This window comes from Sorex araneus, chromosome 3 (assembly GCF_027595985.1).
Source record: "Sorex araneus isolate mSorAra2 chromosome 3, mSorAra2.pri, whole genome shotgun sequence".
Classification (NCBI taxonomy): domain Eukaryota; kingdom Metazoa; phylum Chordata; class Mammalia; order Eulipotyphla; family Soricidae; genus Sorex; species Sorex araneus.
The window spans coordinates 36,088,616-36,112,448 of NC_073304.1; the positions used below are offsets into that span (position 1 = coordinate 36,088,616).

The following is a 23,833-nucleotide window of genomic DNA, read 5'->3' on the forward strand; positions in this document are numbered from 1 at the left end:
TGAGAGTAATCTACATATTATTATACTGTATAACAGTTTGGGTCTTCAGAGACCTCAAATAATGGCCCTCAAATTAAATTTCTACAGTAAGAATGTAATTTTTTAAAAAAATTAATTACATTATTTTATTATTTTGGTTTTCGGGGCCACACCTGGCTGTGTTCAGGGCTTACTCCTGGCTCTGTGCTCAGAAATCACTTTACCAGGGCCTGGGGGATCATAGGAGGTGCTGAGAAATTTTGTTATTTTAATGCATTTCATATGCTACTAGATAAAGAACTTGCACAATACTTAGTATATCAATCTCCATTGCAGTATTTACCCTTTTTTAATTTTTGGACTGCTTGTTTGTCCAGGGGGGGTGGATGTTAACATTTAGAATGTTCTCATTCAAATCTTAATAACATAGTATCACTGTATCACTGTCATCCCTTCGTTTGTGGATTTACTCAAGCGGGCACCAGTAACGTCTCTATTCCTCCAAGCACTGAGATTTTAGCAGCCTCTCCTTACTTGTCTTTCCCAACGATTGGAGGCTCTTTCAGGGTCAGGGGAATGAGACCTATCGTTACTGTTTGGGCATACTGAATATACCACGGGTAGCTTGTCAGGGTCTGCCAGTGCGGGCGGGATGCTCTCGGTAGCTTGCCAGGCTCTCCAAGAGGCAAGAGGTAATATTATATATACATATATATATATATATATTAGTCTCTATGATTTGTTGCCTACTATACAACACAGTATAATGGGCTTTAAAAACAGACAAGATAAACAAAAACTAGAATTAAATAGTAACAGAGTACAAAGTAACCAAAACTCATGGTATCAGGTAGTTAGTTATATGAAGTTTTCAGTGGTCAAGAGGGCTGTGTCATTGCTCCAGCAATATCCAGTAATTTAACACAAAGAATAAAGCTTCAGAACAAGTGATCAAAAAAAAAATAGGAGACTCCAGAGAGAATGTAAGTGAAGTCAAGTGATAAAAAACACTTCAGAACCCCTGCCTCATTTCCTCCCTTCCCTTCTCTAGCTTTTGTTTTGGGACATTTTCGTGGGTATCCAAATCAGGTTCAAGATTTCTGTAAAGCCCAAGAAAGCCACATTTATTACCTGCTGTCTACACCTGCTCATACCTGCATTATTTTGGAAAATTAACTGGAAATTTGCAAATCTATTACCTTGCTCTCTTCCAAGTGCTCTAAAGCTTCTTTATAAGATCTTGGAAATACGGACATGGACTGCGCAAGAGCTGTCTCCATTTTGCTGAGGTTAGCATACATTTTCTCTTTCAGATTTATGTTACGTTTGCTATCCTGTAGGCACCTAAGGAGATACAGGGGGGAAATGATGTTAGCAAATTTTATTTAGTGCAATAAATTCTGAACATTGCTGAATACTTGATAAAAATATAATTGTCTTTTTGTTATTTAATGTATTTCAAAATTTCATTGACACCTCTTCCTCCACAGTAATCAGTGTAAAGGTAAAGCTTATTATTATTATTATTTTTTGGCTTGAGACTTCACAGCAGTGCTCAGGGCTGACTCCTGCCTGGTTCTGTTTCTCAGGGGACTACATGCAGTGTCAGGGATTGAATGGGGGTTAGCCACATGCAAGAAAAGCTCCTTTACACTGTACTTTCTGTCTCAGTTTAGAGCTTTTAATGCACTTTAACGGGCAGATCACTGTCACTGTCATCCCATTGCTCGTCGATTTGCGCAAGTGGGCAACAGTAATGTCTTCATTGTGAGACTTGTTGTTACTATTTTTGGCATATCAAATACGCCACGGGTAGCTTGCCATGCTCTGCTGTGCGGGCAAGATGCTCTCAGTAGCTTGCTGGGATCTCCGAGAAGGGTGGAGGAATCAAATCCGGGTTGCCCGCGTGGAAGGCAAACGCCATTCATGACAGTGCTAAGAAGGTGTAAATTCTTGGAGAAACTTCACATAATTCTTGTAGAAAATCAACTAATCTTAAATTTGTTCTTATCTTTTTACTCACTCAACTTTTTCAGTCTTCTAAAGAAATTTCAATATAAGTCTAATACAAAGAATTTCTCCTATACATGATCAAACTTTTCACAACGTACTTAAAAAAAACAATAACAAAAACAAAAACAAAAAACCTCATTAGAGCAGTGTTTTGTGGGCAATACTGCCCCCTGGAGGATTTTGGTCAGTGGCAGGTGTGAGTGGATGGGAGTCAAAGTATTCAGTACAGCTGCAGTGTTGCTTTCTGGTGGTTTACTTAAAGGTAGATTTCCAGGAATTTTGAGGGATTTTTTTTTTTCTCCTGGAAAAGTGGGCAATAGGCCAAATAAGTTTTAAAACCTCTGCTCTAGCATTTAATTAAAACAACATTCATAAACTTCAGGCTCATAAGTTTGACAAAACTGAAGTCATAGAAGTAACACATAAATAGAAACATGATATAAATAGAAACATGATATAAATAGTAACACTATTTTGAAAAGCAAGGAAATGGTAAGTTAAAATCTTAGGTAATGGTTACATCTGAAAGAAGAACTCATTAAAAACTCAAGTCACAATGTTTATCTTTGAATCTTTACAAAGTTTGTTTTATCATTATTCTTTATGATAGACTTATACATATTATTATAGTTTGTCAATAATTAAAATAAAATCAATAGAAAGAACATGTATCTTAAGTTTTTTAAAATTTTTCCTTATATTCTAGTGTTCTAAATTATTTCTAACAGTCTTGTTCATAACAAAGAAAAAATCTATATTTTTTGTAAAACCTTAGCTCTAGAAAGAACATACCTTTCTATCTCAGCTTCCTTAACTTGGATTGCCTCTCTCAAGGCTGAGTTCTTAGAAGATAATTCTTGAAGAGTTTGCTGAAGTTGGAGTTTAGCTTCAGGGCTGCAGACAGCCCCCAACTTCTCAGAGAGGTCCTGGATGTCTGCCATTGTGGATTCCAATTCTCTCTGTTGACAGGAAGCCTTCTCCAGGGAACCTTCTGGATGATCAGGGTCAACTCTAGCAAGCGTGGCTTCAAGGGCACTGATAATTCCCATCATCTTGGCAACTGCCGCATCATAGCACACCATATTTTCATAGGCATCATTCAAAACATTCTGGAGAATAGGAAAATAAATGCTGTGGCAAAATGGTCAAATTTGGGGGATTCTTGTAAAATCTTGAATTTTGGTGGTGCATTCATAATATATATCTCGGTCTCATAAGAGTTACCATCTCAGTGCTGAAAAGGTGTTTGTCCTTGCCGGCACCCTAGTTCAATCCCCTAAAACTCTGCAATGCAGCACATAGTTCCCCAAGCACTGCCAGGTGTGGCCCAAGCCGTGCCCCCATCAAAAAATAGTTACCCCTCTCACACTTTTACTCTGATAATATTACATTGGTACTTTAAAATAAATTATTTTTTGTTTACATAAGGAAAATTTGCTTTAAGTTTTGCTAAGAAAATCTAATCTACACAGAGACTGGCCCACATCCAAAAAACCAAAAGCAACCAGTGTTGGCGTGGATGTGGGGAGAAAGGGACTCTCCTTCACTGCTGGTGGGAATGCTGACTGGGTTCAGCCCTTTTGGAAAACAATATGGTCGATAATTAGAAATTGAGCTCCCATTTGACCCAGCAATACCACTCCTGGGAATATATCCCGGAGAGGCAAAAAGGTATAGTAGAAATGACATCTGCATTTCTATCTTCATTGCAGCACTGTTTACAATAGCCACAATCTGGAAAAAAAAAGTGCCCCAAAACAGATGACTGGTTAAAGAAACTCTGGTACATCTACACAATGGAATACTATGCAGCTGTTAGAAAAGATGAAGTAATAAAATTTGCCTATAAGTGGATCAACATGGAGAGTGTTGTGTTGAGTGAAATGAGTCAGAAAGAAAGAGACAGAAATAAAAAGATTGCACTCATATGTGGAATGTAAAGGAGCAGAATGAGACACTAACACCCAAGAGTAGTAGAGATTAGAACCAGGAGGTCTGCACCACAGCTTGGAAACTGGCCTCACATGCTGGGGGAAAAGGTAGCAGAGACAGAGAAGGGAACACCTAGTAGAGAATGTTGGGAGGACCAACTCAGGTTGAAAATCAAGTACCAAAAGTGGACTATAGACAGAACATGAGGGCCACTCAATACCTCTATTGCAAACTACAGCATCCAACAGAGAGAGAACAAAAGGGAATGCCCTGCCACAGAGGCAGGGTGGGGTGGTGGGGGTTGGGGTGGGGGTGGTGGGAGAGATACTGGGAACATTGGTGGAGGAGAATGGGCACTGGTGGAGGGATGTAAACCAAATACAAACATGAAAGTTCATAAGGTTGTAACTACCCCACAGTGATTTACTAATAAAAATTTTTAAAAATTCTAATCTAAATTAAAAACATACATCCCCTCCCTCATGTCTTATGATACCTATTGTTGCTTTGGAACCTTTATATTAATTAGACTATGAACTAAAATAATGGGATATTTATAAAAATTTGACATCACTCTATTACCAGGAAGCCCAGCTATAATATGTCAGAGTTCTCTGTGACTGAAGTCAGCAAACTTTTCTTCTAAAGCTCAGACTAAGTATTTGAAACTTTTCAGGGTATCTGGACTATACTAATGACTCACCATACTCAGCCATACTAGCACGAAGGCAGCTACATATAATCCATAAAGGACCAGGCATGTTATGTTTCAATAAAATGTTATTTAAAATTCAGGCTTGTAGATAGATTAAATCCAAAGGTCTTAATTTGATACTCTTTAATCTACCTTCAAATCAGACAGCTCTCAATGTGAATCCAGGCCCTGAATCAGGCACTGCAAGACTTAGATATATGTTGATGTTTCTAAACCTAAACATTTTTATTGTAAAAGGGGGTAAATGATAGCCCTCATCTCACAGATCAACAGTACAGTTTAGCATGGTGCTTTTGACAATATATGTCCTAAATAAATGTTAGTTTTTATTTAGTGTTTTTCTTTACACTAAACACATTTAACATGCTTTATTACTTCTAAATAACTAAAAACGTTCTGAGCTGATCAGAGACTGTGAGTGATATGCAAATAAAGATGGAAAATATGTCCTTTTTTCTGCGAGGGTTGGGGGTGGATGTTGGGAATAATACTCAGAAGTGTTCAGGGGCTAATTCCTGGTTCTGTGTTCAAGAGTGATCCCTAGTGGACCAAATGTAGTGTCAGGGATTAAACTAGAGTTGCAGCCCAAGCAGTGACATGCAAGGCAAGTGCCTTACCTCCTGTACTATCTCTTGGGTCTGAAATTTATCTTTTTCCAAATATCCTATGTAGATGTGGAGTGAGTTGGGATTATAAACTAGCCCATGGTGATTTTTCAAACGGCTATTATCTTACAGAGAATTTTCCTGGAGAACCTATAACTTTTTTATTTGTTTAAATTTTATTTCCATCACCAAGATTTACAATACTATTAGTGACATGGTTCTGTGCACACAATATTCCAACACTACACTCTCCACCAAGTGTTCATTTCTCTCTACAATTGACTCAGGGCCATTTAGAACCCATAACTTCTTTTTTTTTCTCTTTTTTTGGGATTCACTTGGTTTTTATTTATTTTTAATGTTATTTATTTATTTTAATTAGTCTATCACTGTGAGGTCAGTTACAGGCTTACAGACGTTCGTGCTTGCATTTCGGTCATACAATGATCGCGTATACATCCCTCCACCAGTGCCCATTTTCCACTACCAATGGTCCCAGCATAGAACCCATACTTCTAAGATGTACAGATACGAACTAGAGAAGATATAAGATGAAATAATAAGATGTGTCAACCACTTAATTAAAAAAGAACTTACTGTGCGCAAATTAAGGCTGGTATTAAGATGCCTGTGAAGATCTTCTAGGTCACGTAATTTTACTTCTACATCACTAGCTGCAGATGCACTTTCTTCACTTTGCTTCTCAGTAACAGTCATAGCTTTAATGCAACACATTTCTGCCTGAACTTTTTCTTCAAATTCTCCACAATTATCCATTTCTTTCTCAAGATGTTCAATTTTTAAATTTATAAATAAAGGCTGCTGTAACTGAGAATTTATTTGACTAAGAACATATAAGGAGTTTTCTAATTTATCCTGAAAATTCTTTTCATCCACTTCTTTTGGATGGCATTCTGGCATAACATTTTGAAGAACTCTGTGTAACTCTTCATTTTCTTTTATATGTTGCATCATTTGTAGCATTTCTTTCTCTTTGAATGAGTCATCAAAGGCTTTATTGTCACATAATTTCTTTATTTCCTTCTGATACAAGCACATGATTTTCTCAAGTCTCTGATTCAAAATTTGAACATCAGAGAGACTGCTTTCTGGAGAAGTATTTCTGGCTGAATTGTTCCTAGAAACTTCCTGGAGAATTTCTAGGAACACTTCAGCCCTTTGCCGATTCCGTAAATCCACTGCTCTTAATTTTCCTAATGATACTTGATATTTGTCATATTCTGCCACAAATGTGTCCAACTGCTTAATTTTTTCTTCCAATTCCATTTTTCCCCCATATACTTTGGATTGTAACTGGTCAAGTTGGGGACATTCCCATTTTAGTCCTATACAGTCAAACACTTCTTTAAGCTTCAACACTTGCAGTAAACTAGCTTGAATACCAGTGAGTTGATCTCTAAGACTGTAAAGCTCATCTTTCATAACACAATTTACTTCTTGTTTTTGCAGCAGCTCACTGTGCAGTATATTGTCAACTTCTCTCTGAAGCACAGAGATTTTTTCATGGAACTCTCTGTAAAAATCTGTTTTATAATCTACTTCATTGCATTTATTCTGAACAAATCTTTGTGTTCTGTTGGCTCTTGTCTTAAAAATTTTCAACTGATCACTCAGAAAGAGTTTTTCAAATACACTGAAATCTTTATAAATGTCTGCAAGTCCCTGAAGATGTGTTGAGATTACACTCTCAATTTCTTGCATTTCCTTCTGTGATGCCCTCAAAGTGACACGCTGGTGTTTGAGTTCAGCCTCGGTGGAGGTGGCTTCTGTTTTGGGAATTATTAGTGCTCCGTTTCCTTGAAGTGAATGATGGACCTTCCCTATTACTGCAACCAATTTGCCTCTTTCTTCCAATTCAAATTCCAATTGCTGTGACCTTTGGGTTGATTTTAAAACAAGCAATTGGTATTGATTCTGTAAATCTTGCAGGAGATTATTTAAATCATCACTCTCTTGTGCTGTAAGGTTAGAAAGATTATCTTTGACCTCTTCAGCCAATGACTCTACCTCCTGCTGCTTGTCCAGAACTCTGTCATGCACCAACTTGCACTTTTGGATCTGTGAAAGAATGTCATCTGGGAGAAGGGCAGTAGTCGTATTGAGTTCACTCAATTCTTTCTCCACCCACACAATAATCTCTTTAATTCTGCTTCTGATTTCACACTTCTTGATCTGATTGCCCATTTCTATGTTTAATGGTCCCAATGTTTCCAATTGCTTTTGCAAATTATTTAGAGCATCTTCCAAAATCTTCTTTTCTTTTTCTCCCCAAATCCTCTTCATTTGAAGTTCAGCTTTCCCTTTTAAACCTGAAAATCTGTGATTGATAGTTTGTAGTTCAGTGGCCAAGGCAACCATGTCTCGGTTCCCTTCCTGTTCTCCTGGAGAGTTCATCCTTAACTGCTGCTGTTGCTGCTGCAGAGAAATTGCAAGGTCTTGGATCTTATTCATGAGTAATGCAAATTCATCATGTTCCACAGCTTGTTGAGAAAACTTCTTTTCGACCAGTTCTTCTAGTTGTTCCCAGCCACGTTCCAGTTGCTTCATCTGACTTTCCAGTAACTTCTTATCCATGTCAGTCAGACAGTTTGATAAATTTCCCCATTCAATTTGCATCTTTCTTAAAGAATCTTTCCCTTCTTCTATTGATGCCAACAGTTTTTTAATCTTATCCAAATAGGCTGCACTGTCCAATGGTCCTCTAGAAAAAAGAAGTCAAATGAAGCTTGTTAACATTTACTATGTCTCAACAGCTAGACATCATTAAAAATTAACCATGTATTGAATTTATGTAAGACAAGGATGGTTGTAAGAGAATTCTGTCCTTAAAATAAAATCCAGAATCTTATTCACTGTGGCTTTTAATTTCAGGGGGCTTAGCATAGTGCAAGGACTAAGGCTCAATTTCTGACATTGCTTATGGTCCCCCAAACATTGTCAGGAGTAGTCCTGAGCACAGAGCCAGGAGTAACCCCTGAACACTGCCAGCCCAAAGAGAAAATAAAATAAAAATTAAACTAAAAGGAATATTATAAAAATGCAGAACCAAAGGAATGGAGTGAAGGGCAAAATTGATGCAAAAATACTCTTAAAAAACAGTACTTGCACAAAGGTTCCTCTAAGACTAAGAAAAAACCACCACAATCACCAACTCCTTTGTTATCTGATTCCTCCAAATTAAGAAAGATATAACTGACTAAGGGCCAGAATATACCTCAGTGGTAGAAGTCATGATCAATATGTATGTAGTTCTATGTTTATCATTACAAGTAAACCCCATTTATTTTATATTCGTAAAATAAACATTTTGTTTATTTTGTTTTGGGGCCACACCCAGTGGTGCTCAGAGCTTACTCCTGGCTCTGTGCTCAGGGATCACTCCTGGCAGGGCTCAGAGGACCATATGGGGTCCTGGGGATTGAACACAGGTGGGCCATATGAAAGGGAAGAACTCTCTTTGCTGTACTATGTCTCCAGACCAAAATAAACATTTTTAATAATGATAATGCATTCCACACTACTTACCATCATTTTAAGACTAGCAATTTCCTTTAATACATACATATTTAATATTCAAGTGTTAAAACAATTTGGTAATAATTAACAGTTGTATGTTTTGGGTTTCTTTTTGTTTTTTTTTTTGGGGGGGGTCATACCTAGTGATGCTCAGGGGTTACTCATGGCTCTGCACTCAGGAATTATTACTGGTAGTGCTCACGGGACTATATGGGATGCCAGGGATGAAGCTGTGTCAGTCGTGTGCAAGGTAAATGTCATACCTGCTATACCATCACGTCGGCTTTTTTACCACCACAATTTGCGACCATCCACAAAAAGAATATGAATCCCAAGAATTTTAATTGAATTCATAGATATTTAGTGTGAATTGCTTGATAATTCACAAAATTAACACAATTTAATTGTAAAATTCATATAAACATTTTGGCATTAAATAGTTTCTTTAAAAAATACTTTCTTGGGCTAGAGAGATAGTAGAGTGGGGTGCTAGCCATGCATGCTGCCACCTGGCTTTGACCACCAGCCCTGCATATGGTCCTGCTGAGCCCCACCAGGAATGATTCCTGAGCACAGAGCGGGGAGTAAACCCTGAGCATTGCTAAGTATGGTTTTCAAACAAAAAAAAACAAAAGGTTTTTGTTTTCTTTTTAAATGGCTTCCATTTAGATTTAGTTCCCATTTTGTAAAATAAAAATAAGAATACTGTTTCATAGGCAAACCCAGAAAACCCTTGGCCTGTCCAAGATGTGGAGTCTACGTTTGTCCAAAATGAATACAAGTTCTATATTCTTACGCTTACACTTTTATTTTTTATTTTTTGGGTCACACCCAGCAATGTATAGGAGTTACTCCTGGCTCATGCACTCAGGAATTACTCCTGGCAGTGCTCGGGGGACCACATGGGATGCTGGGAATCGAATCCTGGGTTGGCCACGTGCAAGGCAAACACCCTACCTGCTGTGCAATTGCTCCAGCCCACACTTACACTTTGAGACCTTCTTTTTCTACCAACAAAGCTTTCATTGAGGATTCATTTGCAGAGAGGTGCTCCTGGAAATCTTGAAGGCGACAATATTGGTTTTCTCTGTTATTCTTCAAAGTCGTCAGTGTCTGAAGTAGATTGTCCAGGTGTTGCACTGAATCTCTCGCATTGTGGAGAACCAAGGCACTTGCTTCTGTTTCACTGTGTTTCAGTGTTTCAATAGCAGCTTTCTTGGCTTCCAGCTGCATATATAATTTCTGAAAGCAAGGAAGGAAATCGAAATACATAAATATTCCCTCATTTATTCATTCACTCATTCATTCATTCTTTTTCCTGTATTTCTTTCCTGTTACCATATTTTATCTCAAGGAGATGTTTTAAATATTTCATCTGCACACAGGAAAAAAATAAGATTCTAACATTAAAATTTTTATTTTCATTAGAATCATGTTAAAATTTGGACTAAAGCACCAGAGCGATACTACAGCAGGTAGGGTGCTTGTCTTGCATGTGGCGACCTGGTCTTGATCCCTGGCATCCCATATGGTCCCCAGAGCACTGCTAAGAGTTATTCCTGAGTGCAGAGTCAGTAGTTGCTGCTGAGCATCAACGGATGTGGCTCAAAATCAAGCAAACAAACAATAAAAAAACACCAAAAGTCTAGACAATTATAGATTTTTAGTCTAGCATTTAAAAAGGAGTTAGATCATCCTACTGTGTCAAAAAATTTCTGCAATATCGAAAAGAAGATTTATCTTATTTACATTTAGCATAGTTTATTCCTCCTTTATTTTTGGTTTTTGGGCCACAAGACCGGCAGTGCTCAGGGCTTAATCCTGGCTCTACACTCAGGGGTCACTCCTGGTGGAACTTGGGGGGGATCTTATGCCAAGAATCGAACTCCAGTCCGTCCCATGCAAACCGGCACCTGGTCCACTGTGCTCTAGTCCTTTATTCCTACTTTAGCTACATCTGTACTCTGATGTAAACTTAGCTAAAATTACAGGGGTCTTTTAAGTATTTAATATGGGCATGTGTTGAACTTTTAGAATACCAGTACATAGCTGTTATGTATATAAATACAAAAACATAGCTATATGTACAGAGCTGTGAAAACAACTGAGTATTCTAAAATGTTGTGTATTGGGGAAAACGAAAAAAAAAAAACCCAAAACCAGAAGACATGTGACTAAGAGAAAGAGCGATAAGTCAGGATGATAAGACACATCTCCAAATTTTGCTGCTGGGTTTTAAGAACTTGGTGAAAGAGAAAGAAGACTAATGTTCATTAAACTCTTCCACATTTTAAATGGAAAGATTTATACAATTTGCTGATTAGTACATAATTATATAGTTAGCAAACTGATCATCAGGCAAAGGTTAAATAAGACTTTTTCACTCCGAGCAAGCAAGTTTTTGGTAATTAAAATATATTGTATTGCACTAGATAAGTAATGCAATCATGCTGTCAGTGTTTTTCTTATTTCCTTACCTCTATCTCTTTTAATTGTTCATTTCTTAGCATAATATCTAATTCCAAAGGTTGATTTTGCACCTCATTGACTTTCTGCTCATCTTCAGTGTTTTTCAGGCCTTCTTGAACATCAAGAGAAAGTTGTTTTGACAAAATCATTTCCACAGCTGAATTCTGGAACATAAAAAGATTAATTACTGAATAGTCTGCCTTCAAATAAATGCTTTTTCTTTTACTTGATAAAAACAGTTCAGGTTTTTTTTTTTTGTTTATTCAGATCAAAGACTTTTACAAAGTACATTTGGATATGGCTTAAGATGATATTTCCAGATGATATGTAATACCTCCATAGCTACTTAAAACTTTTTCACAAGATAGTATAATATCTAGCATTGTTCAGTTATATATTGAGGCATAATATATATCCATAAAAAACAACAGTGGTGGGAAATTCCAAGGCCAGAATAAATAATAGACAATGTTTACCTAAGGGTAGTTCAAAATAAGTGGATAGGACTTGTATAGGGCTTAGGCATGTGGCTTGCACGCAGCTGATGTTCCCAGCTCAGTTCCTGGCACTGCCAATAGTTCCCTGAGTATTGCTAGAGTCACCCCTGAGCATAGAACCAGAAGCAGCCTTTGAGGACACCTGGGTATGGCCCCCAAAATAAAAACGTGAATAGGGCCAGAAGATAATCAATAGGCTGTGCATATATTTTTCATGCAGGAGTTCTGAATTTGCTCCCTAGCACTACATGGTCCCCTGAGTACCAAGTTGGAAGTGGCCCCTAAGCACTACCAGGTTTGGGCACAATCACATATAAAAAATAGGTAGACTGAGGAAACCATGAATCTTCCTGATACTAAGAATTAATTAGGGCTTACCAATTGATAATAAGAATTTCAATCTATTTTAGGCATAACAGGTTTTATCAGAAGTAATTTTAGGGGTCAAAAAGATAGTACTGTGGGCAAGGCACTTGCTTTGCATGTGGTTGACCCAGGATTGATCCCCAGAACCTGATATTGTCCCAAAAGCCCCACCAGGAGTGATCCTTGAGCAAAGCCAGGAGTAAGCCCATAGCCCAAGGGCTCTGAGCACCATGAGGTATGGCCTAAAAGAAGAGAATTTTATCTTTTTTGTAAACTATAAGAATTCAAGGCTCTAGGGTATCTATATTTATTCATTCTTTTAATAAACACATTTGAGCAATTACACATACCAGCCATTATGTCTATACTCTTAAGACTGTCATTATTTTAAGGTAAAAGTTTTATTTTCAGGTTATTTATACAGAATCATATAATTTTGTAATAACAAAGATCAGCAAAATCTTTGAGGTATGTCTGTCTGTTCATGTGTCCACACTCTCCACAAGGAAGTAATAGTTAGATATTAAAAATATTGCCTAGATGGGCCAGGAGGACTGGTCTTGTTAGAAGCTTGCCACAAGTGTGTGGAGGGGGCAAAGGGCAGTTAGGATAGAGAAGGAACCAACATAACAATAATAGATGGAAATGATCATATTGAACAGGAACTGAGTGTTGAAAGTAGGTAAAGGGATATACCTGATAACCTTTCATTATCTGTATTGCAAAGCACAGAAAGAGAGAGAGACAGACAGATGGACAGACAGAGAGACAGAGAGAAAGAGAGAGAGAGAGAGAGAGAGAGAGAGAGAGAGAGAGAGAGAGAGAGAGAGAGAGAGAGAGAGAGAGAGAATTAAAGTGCCTGCCAAAGAGGCAGGCAGGGGAGGTGGTGGGAAGGGAAACTGGGGTGGCAGGAAATGTACACTGGTGAAGGGATGGCTGTTTGAAGATTATATGACTGAAACCCAATCATAAACAACTTTGTAACTGTGTATGTCCAGGTGAATTAATGATTTTTAAAATTTAATTAAAATTTTAATATTAAATTTAACAAATTTTAAATAAAAAATTTTAATTGCCCAGATGTGTGACAGCGATAGTACAGTGGGTAGGGCACTATAATCTTTGGTGCATGGTTCATCTAGGTTCTATTCTAAGCATCTTTGTCCCCGGAGTCCCACCAAGAGTGATCCCTGGGCTCAGAGCCATGAGTAAATCTTGAGCATTGCTGGATATGGGCCCCAAGCAAGACAATAATAATAAAGTATTGCCTAGATGGGCCACTTTTCTTGTAGTCAGTCTACTTCAGTTCAATCCTTGGCACTCTGTATGGTCCCCTGAACCCTGCCAGCAGTTAAACCTCCTCTCACAGTATGCTACCCCACCAAATATTACCTAGGCAGTAATATAAAATGTTAACAATTGAGGAAAGTGGGCAAGGATCATACTTAAACTCTCTGCACTATCTTTTCAAGTACTCTTGTCAATATGAAACCATTCTAAAATGAGAAGTTTCAACAAAAAAGATACTCCCCAGATTTTACCAAGACTACTAACTAGTAAGAAAATTCTATTCAGTGTTACTAGTTTTGATGTACTTAACTGGCACCTAACACAAGTTACTTCTTTTACAAAAAATACTGCAAATAACTAAAATGAATTTGCATAGTTTTGACCAGTTCCAACAATTTCATCATGTCAACTATAATTAAAATCTACATGGAAGGCAGAATCTTAGAGAGAAAGACCAAGCATATCAACAAAAAGGGAAAAGAGGGTTACCATACTTTATCACCCAAGGGTGCTCAGCTCTCACTCACAGTTGCTAAAAGGCAAAGGCACATGAGGAAATCACCTGTCTCCTCCCCACTTGATAATTATCATTTAATGTTTAGTGTATCCCCTGCTGCACCCCCACCACCACCAATCTTCGGGAGAACAAGAGTGCCTGAGTTTAAAGGCCTAGCTAGATGTGAGCCCCTAGGAAGTGGTATTTATTATTAATCTACTAAGCACAGTCCTCAAGCTCTTACCTGAAAAACCTGAGGACTAATGGGATTTGTGACATGCCATTTGCAATCTGCTTTTAGCGGTCAGAGAGAGTTTTCTGAGAAATCTGCAAACACCCCCAAACACACATTGTTTACCACCCTCCAAAACCATATTTCTGCTTGGGCAGAAAATCCAGCAGGTCTCTCAAACTGACATTTCAAATTCAAATGGTAACATTCCTTTCCTCATGCCAGGCTGGTGAGCCACAAGGCGCAGGTCCTGATTGGCTCCCAGGAAGATTCTTTTGTAACCTATCATTCCCTCATCTTCACCTGCCTGCATTTTATGTTGACTTTACCTGCTAATCTAAAATATTTCATTTAAGTTTAAAAAATGTATTTCACACATACTTAAAAGAACAAACCAAAACAGATACTCTGTCCCTACAACACATAGGATTTCCCATAGTGAAAATAGAATTTAAAGCCAACTCACAGCCCTATAAACATACTTTATAAACTTCTACATATATTATTACTTATTTCTTTTTTCTGTATCCTTATTCTTATAAATGTCTGGAACTCAGGCGCGGCCATGCTCAGGGCCACTCTCCACATGTTTGGACGAGTCTCACGCATGGGCGGCGGGCAGTAGAGAAACCCAGGTGTGCGGGACCCGGGGCTGAGATCTCCAAGGCTGCGCGGATTGGGACTGGGCCTTCTCCACCCAGATCCCCCATTTTCCAATAGCTAGGCAGTCACACCCAGAGACTTCCCCCAGCACCATGTAATCCCAACAACAGCCAACATCCAGAGACGGTAAGACCAAGCTCCTGGAACTGTGTGGCCGCAAAGCAGCCGAGTGACATCTAATAGCCTAGTTCTTCCTCTTGGAGAACCTGACAAGCTACCAAGAGTCTACTGTCCACTTGGGAGAGCTTGGCAAGCTCCCCGTGGCATATTCATATCCAAAATACAGTAAGAGATATATACATACTTCTTGGGGAGCCTGGCAAGCTACTGAGAGTATCTCACCCACACAGCAGAGCCTGGCAAGCTACCAGTGGCGTATTCAATATGCCAAAAACAGTAACAATAGGTCTCATTCACCTGACCCTGAAAGAGCCTCCAATTTTTGTGAAAGACGAATGAGTAAGGAGAGGCTGCTAAAATCTCAGGGCTGAGTGTAATAGAGATGTTGCTGGTGCCCGTTCGAGTAAATCAACGAACAACGGGATGACAGTGATTCTTATAAAATAAAATAATATAATTTTTAAGTGTTTTGATTTTTTTTAACTTCTTTTCTTTTTGGGGGGGGAATATTGTGTCACACCTGGCAGTACTCAAGACTTAGTCCTGGTTCTGCCCTCAGGGATCATTTCTAGCAGGCTTGAAGGGACCTATGGTGTGCTGGGACCTGAACCCAGGTCAAGTGTGTAAGGTAAATGCCTTATATGCTGTCTTGTCCTATGGCTCCTGGCATCACATATGGTCCCCTAAGCACTACCAGTAGTGATCCCTATGTCCAGAGTCAGAGGTATGTCCTGAGCACAGCCTGGTAAGCCCAATGTCCTCCCCGTCAAAACAAACAATCTCTCCCCACTCAAAGAAAAAAACTTAAGTTACTCTTTATACCTTTATACACTATTTGACCTTATGAATCTTTCCCTGCTAAAATTACTTTCGCATATCCACTGTCTATTTTTTCCTGAGTTGTATGTGATTTTTAGTATTGTTTATTTCCCAATATGAATCCTCCAGTAGTTATATAATTATCACTCTAACTGTTCATTTGTTTGGGTGGTTGGCAGTGTGGAGAGTTGGGTCACACCCAGTGTGTGTGTGTGTGTGTGTGTGTGTGTATGGTGTGTGTGAGATCAGTGCTGTAATGTTAGATGGTCATAATTGTACAGACCACCTCAGTAGACTAGCTCTGTTCTCTTAAACATCTTTCTAATTTTCTACCTCTTTATATCTGAGTTGAATTAAAGATAATTTTCACAGTCATATTTTTTTTCTAACCAACTAACTTTACAAGCTATCTAAAGTCTGAAGCATCTCCTTGCAAGGATGATCCTAATTTTAAGGTCTATTTCTAAAATTTATTGATGTTCCACATAATTCTTTATAAAAATATGTTCTCTTTTCTTCTGTGTTTTATTCTTTCCTTATGACTTCAAGTCCTTCTTTTAGGTCACTAGTTAACATGTTATTGCATAATCTCTTTCAGATTATTGCATATTTCACTTTCTCTTTGTAGAAATGAGGACTACTTCTTGCGGTAGAGTGTTCCTTTAATGAATCGTTGATTGATTGATAATAAACTCTTATTCCTTACCAAACTTTTGATCCTATTGCTCTGACTTTGCTCTCAATTCTTTATAGAAGTGACCCTTTCACATGAATTTGTGCTTGATTCTTCTAGGTACCCCAACCACATGGAAAAAGGGACTGGGAGAGGGAGGGAAGGAGAGGTGAGGGAGAAGAGAGAGAGAGTGTGTGGGGGGGGGGAGAGAGAAAGAGAGAGAGACAAAGAAAGAGAGAGAAATAGAGAAATGTTACTTTCAACATGAATGACTCCTTAAGTCAAGCAGTACAAATATGAATTCGAGGTTTCTTTGGATTTCTCAAGGAAGACTTTTCTTCACACCTGTAGTTCCAAGCTTGTCTCAGGCCTTCAGTCTGTGTTACAGAGTTTCTATCTATCTTTGTAGGGCATAAGCTTCCCAAGGCCCTGTGATAGAAACTCTGTCCAGTGAATTCACAGCCTCTCCTGAGCCCTCACGGACTCTCAGTTCTCAGACACCTGCTTCTTTCCTCTACCGACTGCCCCTGAAATGTCTATCCTTAAAAAAAAAATTCATGATTGAGCATAAACTTAGGACAAAGTAAAACTTTTTTAATGCATTTTTTGTTTTTGTTTCTTTATCTTTTTTTTTCTTGTTTGTTTTGGTGCCAAACCCAGCAGTGCTCAGAGGTTACTCCTGGCTCTGCCCTCAGGAATTACTCCTAGTGGTGTTCAGGGACAATCTGGGATGCTGAGGATTGAACCTCGGTTGGCTGTGTGCAAGGCAAGTGCCCTACTTGCTGTACTATTACTCTGGCTCCCGAATGCACAACTTTTAAATAATGTAGTAAGTATACATATAAAACTTGTGACCAAAATTTAAAATTTTTAAATTACAACTTTAAAGTAGAAAATCATTCTATCTCCTAAAATGGTCACTTTGGGTAAATGATGATGAGAACTATGACCATCAGACTGGATAGAGGATGCTCAGGTTCTAGTTTCAGCTCTGCTTCCATGAAGGAACTTTAACCCTTTCCCCTAAAACACAAGAAATGGGCCAGAAATTACACAAGGTTTCTCTTTCAGCCCAAGAGTCTAGATTTTGGAGAATATTCTCAAAGGCAACCTGTACGCAGATGTTAAAGTTATAGACACTGTGTAAAACACTTCTCCTGTAATGCAAAAATCTTAGACTGCAAAAGTTAGAGTAAGAAGCAATGTTCTCATGCTAGCCACACAAAAAAAAGCAAAATCAATATATACTTCAAAGACAGAGTTGACACATGACCCAACTCTGTTATATTATAAGTATTTTTTTGGTTAATATTACCTAAAAACAACACCAGAGACATAATTTACTTCATCTTTATCCAGGAGGTAATTTTTCCTCCTTCCCTAGTACTTGCCCCAGTGGCATTCCCCCAGCTGGACACAGTACGTGCGGTGTCTGATCTACTTTCAGGGACTGGTCTATGGATACCCTTTTAAACACAGACTTTAGAAAGACTTATACTGAAAAATATGCAGGCATACTGACTAATAATTATACCCAATGACAAGGAAATTAAAGAAGTAATTACAGACAAATAGTTTTCAAAAGCAGTCATGTCATAAAGGTTGACATTTGGAGGAAAATGGAGAAAAGAAAGATCATTTGAAACCAGTGAAGCTGTAATTTGCTTTGTGATTTTTTTAGAAAAATTATACATTAAAAATGGATTCATTTCCCTGTTGCTCCCTTTTTATCATCTCCCTTCATGGACACATAAAGTTAAAAGATTAATCAGTCCTGTCTGAATAATTGTTGGAGAAGCAAAAATTTTCCACCTCCATTATAACTCTAATATCTCTTTGGCAAAAGGTTAATTTCTTGGGTGGGTCCCTGGAGCCAGGACAAAGACCTGTATTGAAGAGATATTTATAAGCAAACATCTCCCTTAAGTCTTCTTTGGAAAAGATCCTATCAAAGGAGAAGACAGAAGTTAAATCTTTGTGCCTTCTTAGCTCAACTGACCTTCCTTTTCTTCTCCCACTGAGCAACTCAACAGCGGGTCTCAGCCTCTACGGTTGAGTTGCTCAGTGTGGGGGTCTCTTCCCTGTACGGGAGACCGCAGAAGTCAGCACGTCAATCTACTTCTTCCCTTAGCCCTCTGTGTGATACTGTTTATTTATCAGCCTCTGGAGAATTCAGAATGACACATGATTTCATTTGTGTCCCAGTAGCCCTCACTTCTGATCATACCCTAATTGGTTACTTCACTTCACCTACAGGAAAATGTGAAAAGAGGAAAGGCAATTCTACCTTCCCATGTTTAACCCTCTATAAAAATATCCAGTATGGGGCCGGAGACATAGTACAGAGGGTAAGGTGCTTGCTTTACATGGGTTCCATTCCCAGGATCCCATGTGGTTCCCCAAGCACCATCAGGAGTGATTCCTGAGTGCAGAGCCAGGAATAACCCCTGAGCACCACTGGGTATGGCCCCAAAACCAACCAACCAAACAAACAAACAAAAAAATCCAGTATGAAGTTGGACCATAAGCCCCATAACATTTCAGGCTACAATCTGTAATTTCTTTTCACTCTAGGTCAGGAATCACTCCTGGTAGATCTCAAGGGACTATATGGAGTGGTGGGAATTGAATTAGGGTCAGCCACATGCAAGGCAAGCACTGTATCCACTCTTCTCTCTTCTTAATCTATAAAGTTTCTTTCATATGTGTAACCTCATATCTCACCTCAGAAACCTTAATTGTTTAAGACAAATTTCCTTAGCTGTGTCCTCAGCAATATATCATAGGGTGAGATTTTATAAAAAATGTCTTAATGCCAAAGGCATTTAACCTTGTTTTACATGTTGTAGAAAATCCTATGTGATTACTTAATACTCTAAGCATTTCTGTTCTAGAAAACAACAGAAGTTGGTGTTCTTTTAACTCCAATTGGCAATGAGTCCATAAAAAACTGAAGAGAATTCACACTTCAACAGTCTAACCTTCACTATTGTTCCATTAGGGAAGAGGGGCTAACAGCAGGCCCTCACAAATACAATTCACCGAATATCACTCTGTGCCTTTTCCATTTCAATCTCTAACTTATGAAAAGCAAAGAAAAGTGCACACATTTTTTTTTAAATAAAAACAAAAAATGGTTATCTTTCTTCTCCCCAGGGGAAGTTAGGAGCCTGAAGGCTGTTGATAGTCTCACACCAAATGACCTGACAATATTTAGAGATACATTTACAGTATAGGATTAACATAAGAATAAGACAGAAGCCTATCTATTCAGTCTCTGATTTCATTATAGAGAGAGCGATAGAAGCTCTTAGATATTTTTCTGAGAAAACAAGTAAAAGAACATTTTCTTTCCTTGTGCCTTTTCTACTCTGCTTTTGTGCTCTTGACCCAAGAAGCTGTATCTGATTACATATCAAAGAAAATAACAAACCTAAATTGATGACTCACTTTTTTAAAAACTTGAATCACCATGAGATACACAGTTACAAAGCTTCTCATGATTAGGTTTCAGTCATACTGTTCCAACACCCATCCCATCACTGATATTTTAACTGTACAGTAATAATACTTCACCACTAAAATCCTGGGTGGTTTTCTAAGGGCTCTTTTCACAAGGGGGCATCCTTGAGAGTCAGTACACTGATGGTTTAATTATGAATTCAGGAGGCTTGATTCTCAACCTTCTTTTCAAAACCCCACATCTTTTTGCCCTCAGATGTGCTGTCATCTCAGAGACGCAATCACAGACACTCACCGTGTTGATTTCCTGGCCTTCCTCCACCTTCCCCAGCCCAGCTGAGTCCCCAGAAGACACTTGCACATCTAAAGTGACCTGCTTTGCTCCGCTTGTCACATCAAACTTTTCTTTCTTTTCTGTTGAGCGTTTTGATTTGAGGATATTGTTGAGACAATTTTCTGCCTCCTGCTTAGCAGTCTGAAGTCTATTTTCCAAATCTTTTTGTTTATCCTCAAGTGACTGTATATCATCTTTAATAATCTTCTGTCCTGTTGAAGATGTATTTGGTGCAATGGATTTTGCTAAGGCTAAAATCTTCTTTAATGTGCCATCTTGTAAGCTGAGTCTTTTCTCTAGTTCCTGTGAGCAGAGGAAGAAAAGTCATCAAAATAGTTGCTCCATTTAAGTAATATTTACTGTTTCTAGATTTTACCAATTAAAACAACCACTCAATTTTTTTTACAAAGAACTCTTTTATCTCTGTATTTTTTTGGTTTTATTTATTTATTTATTTAGTGAGTCACAGTGAGGGTACAGTTACAGATTCACACCTTTTCGTGCTTGTTTTTCCCTCATGCAATGTTCGAGAGCCCATCCCTCCACCAGTGTCCATTCTCCACCACCAATGAACCCAGTATCCCTCCCACCCCCCCGATCCCATCCCCCCCACCCCACCTCTGTGGCGGGGCATTCTGATTTGCTCTCTCTCTCTCCTTTTGGGTGTTGTGATTTGCAACAGGGGTATTGAATGACCATTGTGTTCAGTCTCTAGTCTACTTTCAGCACGCATCTCCCTCCCCGAGCAGGATCTCCAATCACATTTTACTTGACAACCACTAACTTTTGAAAAAAAAAAAAGTCACTCCAGTCGACTGCAACAAGAGATTAATTGGCTTTTGTAAATCACAGCCCATTTTCCTTCCATGATTGAAAAATATAAAACCACATCAACTGTTATAACAAGAAGAAACTTTGGGCAAAATTTTTTTTTTTTTTTTTTGGTTTTTGGGTCACACCCAGCGATGCACAGGGGTTACTCCTGGCTCTTCACTCAGGAATTACCCCTGGCGGTGCTCAGGGGACCATATGGGGCGCTGGGATTAGAACCCGGGTCGGCCGTGTGCAAGGCAAATGCCCTACCCGCTGTGCTATCGATCCAGCCCTTTTGGGCAAAATTTAAACCAATCCAGTATCCCATAACAAATTTTAAAAGTCTATAAAATTTTAAAACTTTATAAGGGTAATAAAAAGACAATATTCACAACAGTTTCTGTGATATAATACTCAAATCAATAAAGTGCCTGGAGAGATTATGCCGGGGGTTGGCCAACCCTAGATCAATCCCAGACAGTGCATAGGGTTCTTGAGCACTGCCAGGAGTGACCCCCAAGCACAGAGCCAGGAATAGCTCCTCAACATGCTGGATGTGGTCTGAGTCTCTCTCCACCCTCAGAAAAAGTGCCTCCTCTCTGCAAACATCAAAACATCAAAAAAATAACGGAATCACTTATAAAATGTCCAAATTAATCCAGGGTTAGTACTTAAAACTCAGAACAAATCTTAAATTTATTTAGTACATTATTTTAACTGTAGCAGCAATTCAATCATTACTTCCTAAATGCACAAATGAATGAGGTGACCTTGGAAACTCAATCTGAGGTACTAGAAGAATTAGTGATGTTACCATTGAAATAGAAAAATGCCTTAAAGTTAGTATGGAAGCCATGTCACTTCTAAGTCACTCTCCCAAATGGGCCACAAGATAAAGTCACTCATTCATTCATTTATTTGACTAATAGCAAATATTGTGATAGACTTTGATGTAATGTAAGAAAAATATAGACCCTTCAAGTGCTACTGTTTAGTAAGAGAGTCAGAAACAAAATAAAAAGACAATTGCAAAAGAATGTGGAAATTTCCATGCTAACAGCTATGTAAAAGTCATAAACATATTTCAAGCTGGAGGAAGGAAGTTCCATAGTTGCATTTTAGAAACATCCAGGGCAGTCATGGAGAAGACACATTAGAGGGTAACATGGCAGGCAGGGAGCTCATCTGGAAGCCCAGTGCAGAGACCCATGAGATGTCATTCCAGTGCAAGCAGCAACAATGGAGGGACAAGGAAGGGACAAATTGTAGAGATATTCCAGTGGTGAAAGAAATGGTACTTGGGTCTGATGATATTAACTACAGAAAAATATTTCTAGGTTTCTGACTTCAAAGCCTGCAGAGATAGAGAAGATGTTTCAGAGGAAAAGCAGATTCCTCAGTAAGCCGTCTGGAAATGAAGAAAGGGAAGGACACGAGGAGTCATATATTGGACCTGCCCAACTACATATAATAGCATCCCTAAACTGCTCTGGAGTGTCAGAAAAACAGCGGACTGGGATCAGAAGGCCTAAGTTGTAGTCCCTGCTCTGTGAGGCTTCTGTATTCTACTCTCTCAGTAGCTGAGGTGACCAAACAGTGCCTCAAACATGGTGAGCCTCAGAACTATGAAATGATCACTACCGAGAGGGAAGGATGCCCTGTCTCAATTTCTGGGCTTTCTGGAAAATCTGACTTGATTACCATGTCCCTGAAAGGAAAAGATTCCCTTCTTAGAAACAGCGGGATGCTTGGGCAGTCTCGAGCCGGGGCCAGTACCGGCTCGAGCTCCGCTGAGATTCGACCCGGGTGGCCATGCCTTTGCGCAGCCACTTTGCTGCTGAACGAGCAGGATCCAGAGCCAGCTACATTACTTCTGGTCCCAGCAAGTGCTTACAGCCATGTCTCCAGACTGTGAACTAAGCTTTTGCTCCATGCTGCCCCAGGAAGGGAAATGATGCAATTTCCAACTTAAATCTCCCTGGACTTGATTGCTAGAATACAAAAATCCTAAACCGCGCGGCCGCAGTAGACTTTATATCTCTTCATTCTCATCAGTAGAAAACTAATTATCAAATGTTTCCTTGTCAATAGGGCCATATTTTTGGAGAATAAACTCCAACAAGAATAGTTAGTTCTGTGTTGAAATTCCAACAACAATAGTGAGTTTTCTGTTGAAATATGAAATGTAATCAAGGTAAAGAGAAAATGAAGTGAAATTTATCAGTTATGCAGGTGGGGGTGAGGGGTTAGGGGTGGGGAGGAGGGAGGTATAAAGGTTTTTTTTTTCTTTTCTTTTTTTGGTGGTGGAATATGGGCACTGGTGAAAGGACGGGTGTTTGAGCATTATATAACTGAGACATAAGCCTGAGAACTTTGTAACTTTCCACATGGTGATTCAATAAAATAAATTAAAAAAGAAAAGATTCCTTTCTTAGCCTACACAGCACTGCTGTCACAGAACATCTTGAGTAAAGGGACTGTGCAAGAAGTAGTTGAGAAAAAGGTTTTACTTCGTTTTCTTCCAGAAGACACCACGCAGGACTGTTTGCACTGTGAGCACTTCTCACTGTGCTTGCACTGTGAGCACTTCTCACTTTGCACTGTTTGCACTTCTCACTGTATAAACAGTGAGAAGTCAGGGAAGGACGCTTTGAGGAGGTGGGGAGAGGGCTGCCATCAATCCTCACTGAATGTGGCTAGATGACCCAACTACTAACGAACATTCCATTGTTTTCCTGGTCCAACTTTATCTAATAATCATCTGACTAGCACTTAAATTTCTGGTAGAAGACACTGCTAAAACAAGATGCAATGAATA

At 38.8% G+C, this 23,833-nt stretch overlaps 1 protein-coding gene across 1 annotated transcript in view; it reads right to left on the reverse strand.

Annotated features, from left to right (window-relative positions):
• Positions 1-23,833, reverse strand: part of SYNE2 (spectrin repeat containing nuclear envelope protein 2) — a 300,041-nt gene that overhangs the window by 158,779 nt on the left and 117,429 nt on the right. The window contains exons 44-49 of the mRNA XM_055132548.1: positions 20,164-20,505; positions 11,259-11,414; positions 9,770-10,023; positions 5,842-7,966; positions 2,785-3,101; positions 1,179-1,323 (exon numbers count right to left, since the gene is read on the reverse strand). Coding sequence (XP_054988523.1) covers positions 1,179-1,323; positions 2,785-3,101; positions 5,842-7,966; positions 9,770-10,023; positions 11,259-11,414; positions 20,164-20,505 — 3,339 coding nt within the window. The remainder of the gene's footprint in view (positions 1-1,178; positions 1,324-2,784; positions 3,102-5,841; positions 7,967-9,769; positions 10,024-11,258; positions 11,415-20,163; positions 20,506-23,833) is intronic.